The following is a 13,110-nucleotide window of genomic DNA, read 5'->3' as shown; positions in this document are numbered from 1 at the left end:
ACTCTTTATAATTCAGTTTCAGCTTATGCTATAATTCCCCCTAAAAGAAAATATATACTTTTAATTAAAAGAAGTAGTTCAGGATTTGGTAGCAATATTGCCTTTACATTTCATTCATTTCGTTACCTTTCATTACGGATCTAAAATGCGTATATAATTCTTTTAAAGTAATAAATATCTTTTTCATAAATTTTTTTGAGCCTTTTTTCTTGTTTTAAAATTCTTAGTATGTTTTTTGAATTTCTTATGGAGAACTTTATATGAGAGTCTTTCATCCTGAATTTCTCATATGCACCATTAAAGGAAAATCTAAGGAAATTTTGACTCTTTTGTGCGGGGATTTTCTATTTTTTCTGTTTTTTATCCCTATTGAATTTTATATTGCTTGATTAGGAAGCAAAGAGATGACAAATATTCACCCCTTGTGCGTTTGCAGTTGCTTGAATGTCTGGTTGAAATGATGCAGGTATTTGCTTTAAATTATCTTTAAATTTCTGATGGCTAGAACTATCGAAAGTATTGCATGTGAAATGCTAATTTCATAAGTGTTTCCCACCATGATGTTTTCCAACTCGGATTATTATTTAAAAACAACTTCTTTTTTTGAGATGCAATCCTCTGAGCAATCCACTCTTCATCTTAGATTTTATCCTACTTAATTTGAATGCTTCAACAACCCACCCTATGTTGCAACCATTTCTGATAATGCATCTAGTGGAATAGATTTGTATTTTGCACCTCTCTTGTTTTGCAGACTAAAAATGTGTTTCTTGGCGATTTTTCAGTAATTAATTGCACAAACAAGCGTTGTATTTAAAGTGAAAAATAGAAAAGAAATGCGAACTAACTTTTTATGCATTTGTTGACGGACAGGAAACCATAGATTAACATTTTATAGTTTCTTTTTCCTTCCATTATACCAGCATACCATCTCATATAATGCATATATGAACTTTTTTGGTTGTTGTTACAACGAGTCTATCTCTTCCATAATTCTCTTTCACAGGTTGATCCTGCTGGAACCTGGAGCAAAATAGAAGGATCAAAACAAGGTTTGTCCCTTGATCGCCCACTATAAATGAAACCATCGGGTTCATTTTTTATTTGAGATCAAAATGTTAGTAAATTAACTCAGGAAAAGAGCTTGCTTACTTGATTTTTACCGTTAATTTGATGATGTAATTTCCCAAATTGGGTTTTCACGAAAATCAACAATTGAGCCAATCATTTTGGTGAATTAACAGCCTTTGTAAGATATAGATTTGTCAGTGTCCTGTTTCAGACCAGCACACGAATCTCTTAGAAGAAAGGTTTTTGAACTGTATTTATAATCACTTGATTATTCTTGTAAACCTATTTACCCAACTTTTCCTTCATTCGTGTTTTTTATTGTCTTTAATATTTCTTTTTCATAGCATCGTCGAGTGAAGAGTTATCCTGCAACTTGGAAGACTGTTTGGTTCAGCTTTTTTCTGATAAAAGTCATTGTGTGCGAATGCGAGCTGCATACCACGTGGTCATTATGTTCCAATTTCTACAGGATTCCTGCAAGCCAAGGCCTACCACACAACAATTAAATGCTTACGAGAAAGTGACAGAAGCACTGACTGAATTGATAATCATTAAGGTCAGAATCACGTTTGAGCCACCAAATTAAATGTTCTGTCTTGTCGCGGAATGTTTTCAGAGTGCTTTTACACAAAGGCTGCTTTCAGTAATTCTTTCTCAGAACAGTGTAGAAGCTCGTTTGCAGCAGCCCTCATTTATTATCCCTTTTATGTTTCTCCTATTGCATCCTCCAGCTGTTTTGCAGTTGCACCCTCCAGCTCCTTTGCAGCTGCATCTTCCAGCTCTTTTGCAGCTGCATCCTCCAGCTCTTTTGCAGCTGCATCTTCCAGCTCTTTTGCAGCTGCATCCTCCAGCTCTTTTGCAGCTGCATCCTCCAGCTCTTTTGCAGCTGCACCCTCCAACCCTTTTGCAGCTGCACCCTCCAGCTCTTTTGCAGCTGCATCCTCCAGCTCTCTTGCAGCTGCCCCCTCCAGCCCTTTTGCAGCTGCATCCTTCAGCTCCTTTGCAGCTGCACCCTCCAGCTCTTTTGCAGCTGCATCTTCTAGCTCTTTTGCAGCTGCATCTTCCAGCTCTTTTGCAGCTGCATCCTCCAGCTCTTTTGCAGCTGCATCCTCCAGCTCTTTTGTAGCTGCATCCTCCAGCTCTTTTGCAGCTGCATCTTCCAGCTCTTTTGCAGCTGCATCTTCCAGCTCTTTTGCAGCTGCATCCTCCAGCTCTTTTGCAGCTGCACCCTCCAACCCTTTTGCAGCTGCACCCTCCAGCTCCTTTGCAGCTGCATCTTCCAGCTCTTTTGCAGCTGTATCTTCCAGCTCTTTTGCAGCTGCACCCTCCAAACCTTTTGCAGCTGCACCCTCCAGCTCCTTTGCAGCTGCATCTTCCAGCTCTTTTGCAGCTGTATCTTCCAGCTCTTTTGCAGCTGCATCTTCCAGCTCTTTTGCAGCTGTATCTTCCAGCTCTTTTGCAGCTGCATCCTCCAGCTCTTTTGCAGCTGCACCCTCCAACCCTTTTGCAGCTGCACCCTCCAGCTCCTTTGCAGCTGCATCTTCCAGCTCTTTTGCAGCTGCATCTTCCAGCTCTTTTGCAGCTGCATCTTCCAGCTCTTTTGCAGCTGCACCCTCCAGCTCTTTTGCAGCTGCACCCTCCAACCCTTTTGCAGCTGCACCCTCCAGCTCCTTTGCAGCTGCATCTTCCAGCTCTTTTGCAGCTGCATCTTCCAGCTCTTTTGCAGCTGCATCTTCCAGCTCTTTTGCAGCTGCATCCTCCAGCTCTTTTGCAGCTGCATCCTCCAGCTCTTTTGCAGCTGCATCTTCCAGCTCTTTTGCAGCTGCATCCTCCAGCTCTTTTGCAGCTGCATCCTCCAGCTCTTTTGCAGCTGCACCCTCCAACCCTTTTGCAGCTGCACCCTCCAGCTCTTTTGCAGCTGCATCCTCCAGCTCTCTTGCAGCTGCCCCCTCCAGCCCTTTTGCAGCTGCATCCTTCAGCTCCTTTGCAGCTGCACCCTCCAGCTCTTTTGCAGCTGCATCTTCTAGCTCTTTTGCAGCTGCATCTTCCAGCTCTTTTGCAGCTGCATCCTCCAGCTCTTTTGCAGCTGCATCCTCCAGCTCTTTTGTAGCTGCATCCTCCAGCTCTTTTGCAGCTGCATCTTCCAGCTCTTTTGCAGCTGCATCTTCCAGCTCTTTTGCAGCTGCATCCTCCAGCTCTTTTGCAGCTGCACCCTCCAACCCTTTTGCAGCTGCACCCTCCAGCTCCTTTGCAGCTGCATCTTCCAGCTCTTTTGCAGCTGTATCTTCCAGCTCTTTTGCAGCTGCACCCTCCAAACCTTTTGCAGCTGCACCCTCCAGCTCCTTTGCAGCTGCATCTTCCAGCTCTTTTGCAGCTGTATCTTCCAGCTCTTTTGCAGCTGCATCTTCCAGCTCTTTTGCAGCTGTATCTTCCAGCTCTTTTGCAGCTGCATCCTCCAGCTCTTTTGCAGCTGCACCCTCCAACCCCTTTGCAGCTGCACCCTCCAGCTCCTTTGCAGCTGCATCTTCCAGCTCTTTTGCAGCTGCATCTTCCAGCTCTTTTGCAGCTGCATCTTCCAGCTCTTTTGCAGCTGCACCCTCCAGCTCTTTTGCAGCTGCACCCTCCAACCCTTTTGCAGCTGCACCCTCCAGCTCCTTTGCAGCTGCCTTCTCCAGTTCATTTCCAGCTGAATTTTCCATGTACATATCCATGGACTCCTTATCATTATCATTTTTCGTTATGGTGTTTGTATTGCAGCATTTTTATTTAACTCGTTTTAAATTGTTTGAACTTGTCATCACGTTTTCTATGACTTGTATGCATGTTCCATATATAGATGGCTATTTTAAATTAAGTCAGTTTTTCAAGGAAAAGAAGTGTAGATTTGTGTGCATTTTTAATCTTTTTTGTTGTTGTGGAATCTATTGATTTTCATCTTTTTTCAGGATGACGTCACGGAGCAGGAAGCTGAAGACGCTGGGGCGAATCGAGCGGCCACACTCTTGTACATTCTTAAGAAGGTTGCTTATTCAAGTTCAGTGTGCGAGAAGAAGGCAATATCGTTGCTATTTCACGATTACAAGGAGCGATATCTTGATCTAAAGTTGGTAGGAAAGGTATGTCTTGCTTGAATATAGAGGTATGTCTATATGGAAAGTATGCCTATTCAAAGGTATGATCTAACTTTATATTGAGTTATTGAGAGGGCTATGCTAGGCTTACCCCTTTTAGATAATTTGATGCTTAGCTCGTTAAACTCATTTATTCTTTCGTTTTCTATAGGTTTTTAGAGAGATTGCTGCAGAGAAAGGCTTCAAAGATCCAAAACTGTATTTGAAAGACCATCTTGGCTTTCTCTGCAATGACTGGATGAAAAGGGGATTCCCCATCGTCGAGTTCCCAAGCAGCGTTGTTCATATGGAAGCTTCTGAATTTCTGAGGTAAAACCGATTTATACGAAAAGTTTTTGTAAAAGTCGTTTTACAGTTGAAAGTCAATTTGAATATGGACGCCATGACATCGTTTTTGAATGCCATTTTTCTCATTCTGGAGCTTTTCAGTTGTGGCATTATCCATTTAGTAGGAATGATATTAACATAATCAAAAATGTTGAAATTTAATTTTTTTTACTGTAGACGCTCTTTTGGCTTGGTAATCTGTTTTCTGTAATCTTTCACTGTTTGGGGAAGTTCCAGTGTCTTGATTTACGCTCTTAAGCAAGCCACTAGTTGCCCATGAAATTGCTAGGAGCTACTGGTTGCTTGGGCTCAAAATAGACTGATTGATGAGCCCAAGCAACCAATAGCCCCTAGAAAAGACTGATTCAAGAGTTGTGATTTAAAAAGTTGGTTATGAAACGCTCTAGAAGGAAAATCTAAAACCCCATAGTGTGGATACGACACTAATATAGGTTTTCTTTGGTTTTTTTTCATTAATAATTGCAATTCAAATTCAATGTGAATGCATTCAAGTCATCTTGGTTTCTCTGATTTTGCTGACCGCTTGTTCGTTCCCGCCATTTATTCAAGCAGTGTTTCATTGTATACTTGCGTCGTAAACGGTGGATAGAAAGTCATACGACGAAAAACATCCCCATCGATTACTGTTGTAGGGCTTGCCACTTAGATCGTTCTCTTTCAGGTCATTTTCTCGTGAAATTGTTTCTTACCTGATGTTCTACCGAGACGAAAACACATTCGAGAAACTAAAGGAAACTCTCGGATTACATGAACGATGGATTGATTTGGTTATTGAAAATTTTGATCGCATTGTTGTGTTTTCTTTGCCGTTTTTTGCCTGTCAAAGCAAACGAATGCAGTCCGGTGATGAAGAAAAAGCAAAAATTCAGGAAATGGAGGCTGAGAGGAAAAAAGCTAAACTTGCATACGAATTTCTGGAGAATTGCCTTACAAAACAGGTATTGACGCAATAAATTTATAACGTTCTGTTTGTTTGTTAGGTTCTCATAATTTTTAGGTATCGCATTTATTATAGCTGAGTTAATTACAGTTGTGAAATGGCCACGTGATTAAAACACTCGACTTCAGCGCTGAATTGAAGTTGCCAGCTCGAATCTAGGCAAGGCTCAAGGTTCGCCTGCTTGTCTTCTGGCAACTCACCAGCAAATGGGTACCGGTGTCTACAGTGCTATGAGCCTAGAACAAATATCCTCTTTTTTTGCAATGTTGTCGTTGAATAGTTCTTGGTATCATTCTCGAAGATGGGCTTTGGAAACTTTTCCAATTGCAGTAACAATTTGAATATAAGTGACAATTAATCAATGGTGGATAAAAAAGTGAATATGTGTGCGACTCCCTAACGTGAAAAATATTTAAATCCTTCGAATTCTTTTTGTTACCTTAATCATTTTTACTGGACTCGATTCCCCCGTTTCAGGTGATCGACAAACTCCTTCTTCAAAGATTTGATGACATTGTTATCGAGCTTCTTCTTCGAATGTTTGACCCTCCTTCGGAGAGTTCTGATGCTTCTCAGTTCATGAGGTGAGGTGAATGAAATTCCACTGCTGTCGCGTATTTCAAAGAATGTTTGCTTTTTATCATTGATGCTATGACGCATCTCTTTTGCTTAAATTGGCAAATGTAAGGTGTTCAAGTTTATTTGCTTTTTAGTTTTTCTCGTAGGTGAACTTTTGAAAAGTTGGGCCCAAAGGCGGGAAAATGCCGTGTAATTTGGAAATCTATATTACCCATAAAGAACCCATTTACCCCATAGAATTGCCCCCATAGATAATTGATTTTTTTATTCTTGAAGTTCTTTCATTTATTCAAAGGGATACCGACGCTGCACCCAATCCACCCCATTTCACATCTTACGCGATCAGAGGAACCCTGGAATATCTTGCAAACTGTCATCAAAGTAAATCAATATTGCAAGTGCTCTCATTGAAGAAGGTACGGGGTCCTTTAATATCTGTTTGCATTGCTTTAGCAATATTCTCTTGAAAGCTCTTTAGATATATTTGGATCCCATTAATTGGCCTGGCGTTGATCAGATTTAAATGCATTTTTACATTGCTTTGAGGTTATTTGTGAAAAATAAATCAGAATAGTTACAACAAACAAGTCATAGATTAATTCTCTTTTGTTGAAGTAAAAGTTTGCCCTTTAGATCCCCCATTATAGACAAGACAAAGTGGCATCTTTGTAGATTTTTAGGGGCATCTGTGAAAAGGCACATCATGGGGAGGCCTCTTGAAAGTCACAATTTTGGCTGAAAAGTTCTCCTTCATTAAATATCTATCATTGAAAATAAAATAAAGAAAGACCAAGATACAATTATTTTTCCAGGACAGCTGTCAGAAAATCCTTCTTGCTCTGGCTACAAATATCACAGATGCAAAATCTGAACGGGAAAAAGTCCGAATCCTATGTGCTTATCGTTTACTGGTCTTGCTCATAGTTGACGAACTGCAAGGTAGACTGGGACCAAAGTGGGCTTACATTATCCGTGACGTCATTTGCAGATGCTGCCATTGGCTCAATTGGCACTTTCAAAATGGTCGTGGCGATACCTTCTTTCTTTGCGTCTACCAGATTCTGCGAAAACTGACTGAAGCTAGTATTGCTTCTTTTTCTCAGGTATTAAAAATCTTCTTCCGGTTTTCTTCCAGTATTCACTAGCAAAGGACAAGACCATTTCATTCAAATGCTTATAACAACATCCAGCAAATGCTAGTTTTCCATTCGTAAGATATATTTGATGAAATGAGACGTTCAAAATGGTACAAAAAACTGGCCAACGATAGTTGTTTCTGTTCAAAAAGTGTTATCTACTAAGTAATGGAATTTTGCTAAGTAATAAACTAGCTTGAACCTTCCTTTAAGAGGTTTCTTCATCGATTGCTTGAATTCCTGAACCCATTCTTCCTCTTTCTTTGTACTTTCTCCTCCTATAGAAGAATATGCTACCGAATTTTGCTTTAAAGCGAAATATTGCCTTTGTTTCGATGCATGGAAAAGACAAAATTCAATTGTATATTTCTATATTTCTTTTCAAAGGAACTTGGATGCCATGTTTTCAAGATTGTTAACACTTTTACAAAATATGCCAAACATGAGGATGAAAAAGGGCGAAAGGTGACTGCAAAAAATCTAGCCTAAAATGTTATATCATTCACCATTTTAACCCTATAGTTTCTTAAAACGGGAGCCATTTTGCTCTACATTCCAAAACATGTACAGCTGTGCCTATAAAGGATGAGCAATATGTAGCAGACCAGTCAACATTGTATACTTCATAAATTTTCTATTGTATAAATTTTTTATATAGGTTTGATACTCTCATTAATTTCTGTGATTGCGCGTAAACATTCCCGCCAAATAATGTTGTTTTAAGTAATAATTGACTACAAGAGGATTTATTTCTATTCGATAATTGTCTTGCAATTCATACTCTCTAGGCCTTGCAGTTTCTACGGTTCATTGTTCTGGATAACAGCGAACTGCTTAAAGATGCCCTGGTCAACTTGCCTCCGTTTCCAGACACACTTAAATTTGGACCTCTGTCAAAGAGACTTGAATGCCTTAAAGAAGAGCATTACACGAGGAATGTGAGTTTATTCTACTTTTGTGTTACAAAAATTGAATTTCTTGTCTTGTTGATCTGGTAGGCTTAGTTTGCTGTGGCGTTTTTGGTTTAGAAAAATCCTAGATTTTTACACTTTTTATTTACTCGTTTCGTAATGGACCGATGCTTGTTGATTTTCTAAAGAAGTGCTTTTTATTCCTGAATATTTTCAGTATGTATTCTCACATAGCGTGTGTTTTTAATACATAAATATTTTTTGGCTTTTCAAATAGATTTTTGAAGATTTCAAGACATTGTATGAACAAGGTTTGATATCAAACGAGGCAGTGAAAAATTTACTTCAAGTGCTGGAAAAAGACAGATACCTTGTTCAAAGATTCATCGAGACAAACAAAGGTATGCAAGATTTGTTTATCGTTGCATCTGTACAGTACCCTTTCTTGTCTACTGCAAACAAAAACAAATTGAGTACATTTTCATGGGATCTCGCACTTAATGTGCACCATATTATATCTTTAAAAGAGCTTTAAAATTTTATCTTATAGTTCTAATTCGACGATAATTCTAATCATCAAATTCTAGATGGCAGCAAAACTGTTCTAGCTGTTGTTTCATGCCTGCTTGAGTTGGCATTGACTTGTGAACAGTCAGAAGAAGACGAAACAAGCAGAAATTTACGAATTAGTATTGCACAGTGTATTGGTGAAATTGGTCCTGTGGATTTCCATGCTTTAGCTCTCCCGTCTTCTAAAGGTAACTTAAAAATCAAAGGCAGATATGGTAGCCTTTTTTTTTTAATGTTCCGCTTTTTCTTCAGGTACTTTATGCAGCTCATTAGCTTTCAAGTATTTTTAGGCATAGACAAATCATGTTGAATTTTTTGCTTTGGCTGATTTTGACTTGTGAATATTCAACTGCCTCTCCTCAATTTAAATGCTTCGTTTTGTATGTACCTGTATTTTAAAACTTACAAGGCATGAAATTATGGGGTATGGAAGCCACTGTCAACAGAATTGAAAAAATCAGACTGTCTTCAGATGTTAATTACACTCAATAAGATCTATAGCTGTCAAAATTTTACATTTTATGTAAGATATTTTATCCAAATTTAGGTTTTTTATTGTAAATTGTATTTTTCTTCATAAATAGCCTGTCTTAAGTAGCGCTTAAGCTATAGTTATTTTGCCAAATTAAATCAAAGTTCAATGTCGCTGCATATGAATTGCCATCACTATCTTCCTCGCAAGTAGTCAAGTTTTCATACTATCTTCGTCGGATGAAATGTTCCACTTTGTGCTCGGATCGATCACATGCTAGCGTCAGTAAAATGATTTCAATTGATAAAATTCAATCAAGGTACATATCATCCTAAATTATCTTAAGACATTAAATGTTATTTTAATTATAAATAGCTGTCTATCTTGTCACTTTCTGTAATCTTTTTATGATAAGAAGCCTCAGCGGGTAACTAAACTCAAAAATAAAGTTCAATCATTTAACTCAATAAAACTCTTTATATTAAGTTGCTATGATCTTTTCCTTTCCCAGGTAGCGTTACGGCCGAAGACCAAGAATATTTCGGCTCCAACAAATCGGCCTATCGATACCATATTGTTTTTGACAGACTTAATTCCCTATTGACCGACGAAAGGTATACTACATGTGATCACCTACGTATATTCTTTAACTATTGTTTTATTTTATGCTCTGATGGCAACGAATGATTTAATTTTCACAGCGTATAAGAGCAGCTGATTGCCCTGAGCCGGGAATTTTTCCCTGACAATTTGGAATGGAATTTGTTCTTTACGATAAAAGTTTTTATTAGTTTCTCTGAGATTCTGCTTTCAGATGATGGTTCCTTGTATTTTTGTTCCCTAAAATATAAAACACAAATTTGTTTATAGCATTTAAAAAAGAATATTGTCCAACCTGGCTTATGCAACAGAAAGATAGCTTAGCTGAAATATTGAGACATCGAATAAAGTATGTTCAAATATTGAGTAAAGCAGGTATTGATAAACTGTTTCAGTTCATTCGTGAATCCCTGCAACTAAGAAAACAATTCGCACGCAAAACTAGCTTCTCATTATTTGCAAGCAAATTTGCAGTCTCCTGTAAATTCTCAGCGTGATTTTCTTTTTTTGTAGCACTGAGGTTGTTGCAGCAGCTGCAGTTGCCTTAAAAGACGCACTTCATACCAACAGCGGAATCCAGCATTTGAATATCTTTGACCTTGGCAAAGGAGAAAAACCCAAGTTTTTCTTGTACTGTGAGCCGTTTAAGCCGATGAAAATCAAAAAGGTGCGCGAGAAGATGCTGCATATCAATAAAACTCCCAGTCTTTGTTTACAAATATTTTGATGTCATTTCGCATACGATTTGTTTGTAGTTCGTTTTTGTTATGCCATCAGATGAATTCTGCAGGGTTGCCATGGATATTGCAAATTTTTTTATTAAACAGATAGAATGTTGCCAATCTTAAACCCAGAGTTTATGCAGGCTTCAACATCAAATAAAGTAGTATTCTTTTACTTGGGAAGGTAGTGGCAATAAACGGGGAGCATACGAAAAGAAGGATTAAAAGAAAGCGGGCTTAATTAAAGAGTTTTACGGTGCAGCAATGTTTTGTAGGTTCTAATCTTTATCCTGCGTTCCATGAGTTATTTTCCATCTAGTTGTGTTCGTTCGTTTTCACATTATTATCCCTTATTATTTCAAATTATAAAGTTTATCAACTTCTTAGTGCTCACATTTGCCTCAAGTGAGTGCAAATAACACTGATATTCTATTAATTTTCATCATTCAAATACGAAACCAGTCTTGCTACAAGCAGATGAAACACTAGTATCCGATCTTGGCAGAGTTCACTTTCACTGCAAAGTTCATTTCAGTTTTCAGATTTTTTTTGCAGCATAACATAATGCCTCCTCCTCCTCCTCCTCCTCCTCCTCCTAAATTTGCAGCCTCCAACATAATTTTTTTGCAGGGATCTCAGAATTCCCAGCCTCAATCTACACCAACAGTAAACAATTTCATTGCTCATGTTGGAGGGGCAGATTTATGGGAACCTGACCTGATGCCTTTTAATGACTGGGTGAAGGAGCTCGCGTTCAGGCTTGCTAGCTCAGGGGCAGTGGAGGATGACATTTTCCAGAAAGTTGCACCAGTGTGCAAACTAAATGTGAGTTTATTCCGTAAAACAAATTTATGATCGAATTTAGCAAAGCCTTTGCAGGGAATCAGAATTATCGAGAAATGCGTTATTTTGTGCCGTTTCCGTGTAGGTAGCTGCTTTTAAGCTTGCTGAACCTCTTCAAAGCAGCTTGTATCACTCATTTTTGTTGTGAAGCTATTTAAAAGTAAGTCAAACTTTCATATTTAAAAGGTTTTCAAACTGGCTGCACCAATATGTTTTGACTGAAGTATCTGAAGAATTCAAAGTAAAAGAGTGTAGGGCTAGATCTTATGGAATCGTATTTTGGATCAAAAGAATCTCTGTATCGATAACTCACCCAAGTTCACCGTAATTTATCAATGTAATTTATCAATATCGTTGAGGCATTTTGCTGGTTCATTTACATATATTTCATTATTATTATTCTTCCCAATGATCCATTCAGTTCCTTTTCTCTAACAGCAATGATATTTTGATGCATTTCATGAATTTAACGTTAATTTAGAATAAATCTCGTCAAATTTCCAGGCAAACTTTGCTGAGTTGCTGCTACCGTTCCTCGTACATAACATCCTGGCAAATTGTAGCAATGAAATCAATTCAACGCTGTCTTCGCTTTTCAATCGGTTTCTGTCCATCTATCTATCAAAGCGCAATACCCCAAATCCTTCTCATAGCCAAGGGCCTAATTCGCAAAAACAAGTTTCAAATATCGGTATGTAGTTTTTATCAAGCGCCTTTTGATATTTTTTTCCTCTTTGCTGAAACGATGTAATTTCTTTTTCGCAAATTTTGATAGGCATATAATTCATATACTAATCAAATATGTAATAAATAGTGTAATTTCTTGATGATGTTTGCGCATTACGGAATGTTTATTGGAGGTAGACGAATATCAACCCATTTTAGGCCAAAGTAATTATTTTCAGAAATATTTGACTTGTCTGTGCCAGAACTTCACAATGCCATTATGAAAATATTTCACATGTCGCCTGTCCATTGTTAACCCTATGTTCATTTGAGTTGCTGTTGGTCTCAAGATGCAATGTAACCGTACTATTGAACATATACAATGAAAAGCCCATTCAATGAGCTATTTGCATTAGCTTTAGTGTCACTATTCTGTCAAATGTTTCCTATTCTAATGCTAGGTAACTCCATGCCTTGCATTCTCTTAGCTAGTTCTGTTCTTTAGATGAGAAAGCGAAGGCTGCAAGGTTGTTAATCGACGTGGTGAACTACCTAAGAGATCAGGACAAACCATCTCCAAATGCCAGACAGGTAAACACAAAGTGGGATAATAATTTCTGGCTGGACATCAGGTACTTAGATTTAGCGCAAGTAGCCTCAGAATGCTGTTCACATTTCGCTGCAGTTATGTATACGGAAATCTGGTGTGACATTCAAAGGTAAGCTATGTAATTTATGCTTAAAATTTTTCTTCTTCCACCCATCTATGAAAATATGTTAAAAAATTTTGCAAGTTCCATATAAACGCAAGAAAATGAATTGCAGGTCTTCTTGTCTGTAAGTTTGAGTTAGAATTTGTTTCATATGTTTTTCTTAAAACTGCATGTACTCAGGAGTTGCCAGCAACCGTCTATTTGTGTACATATGGTTTTGAAAAATGCCTCACGTGCAGTTATATTTATGTATATGCCAATGTCGTTTTTTAACTTGAATCTTTTAAAAACGAATCTTGACAAGGCAAAGCTTAGTTTATCTACAGTGTTTCATTTGCTATTTAGAATATGTTCCTGTTTTTTGTGTTATGAGACACAAAAAAAGACATTTCTCCAAATATAAACAAA

The 13,110-nt window shown here is 38.1% G+C and overlaps 1 protein-coding gene across 1 annotated transcript in view; it reads left to right on the top strand.

The window, feature by feature from the left end:
* The window catches only part of LOC135681384 (serine-protein kinase ATM), a 48,965-nt gene that overhangs the window by 12,603 nt on the left and 23,252 nt on the right, over positions 1-13,110 (top strand). Inside the window, exons 18-35 of the mRNA XM_065195833.2 lie at positions 394-466; positions 1,007-1,052; positions 1,416-1,627; positions 4,017-4,187; positions 4,354-4,511; positions 5,212-5,488; positions 5,968-6,074; positions 6,365-6,485; positions 6,882-7,172; positions 7,593-7,670; positions 7,994-8,143; positions 8,394-8,517; positions 8,704-8,874; positions 9,670-9,772; positions 10,272-10,425; positions 11,111-11,305; positions 11,828-12,014; positions 12,495-12,708. Of these exons, the coding sequence (XP_065051905.2) occupies positions 394-466; positions 1,007-1,052; positions 1,416-1,627; positions 4,017-4,187; positions 4,354-4,511; positions 5,212-5,488; positions 5,968-6,074; positions 6,365-6,485; positions 6,882-7,172; positions 7,593-7,670; positions 7,994-8,143; positions 8,394-8,517; positions 8,704-8,874; positions 9,670-9,772; positions 10,272-10,425; positions 11,111-11,305; positions 11,828-12,014; positions 12,495-12,708 (2,832 nt within the window). The remainder of the gene's footprint in view (positions 1-393; positions 467-1,006; positions 1,053-1,415; positions 1,628-4,016; positions 4,188-4,353; positions 4,512-5,211; positions 5,489-5,967; positions 6,075-6,364; positions 6,486-6,881; positions 7,173-7,592; positions 7,671-7,993; positions 8,144-8,393; positions 8,518-8,703; positions 8,875-9,669; positions 9,773-10,271; positions 10,426-11,110; positions 11,306-11,827; positions 12,015-12,494; positions 12,709-13,110) is intronic.

This window comes from Rhopilema esculentum, chromosome 12 (genome assembly GCF_057945365.1).
Source record: "Rhopilema esculentum isolate cy_ngs chromosome 12, ASM5794536v1, whole genome shotgun sequence".
NCBI classification, from domain to species: Eukaryota; Metazoa; Cnidaria; class Scyphozoa; order Rhizostomeae; family Rhizostomatidae; genus Rhopilema; species Rhopilema esculentum.
This window is presented reverse-complemented; position numbering and strand designations above follow the sequence as displayed.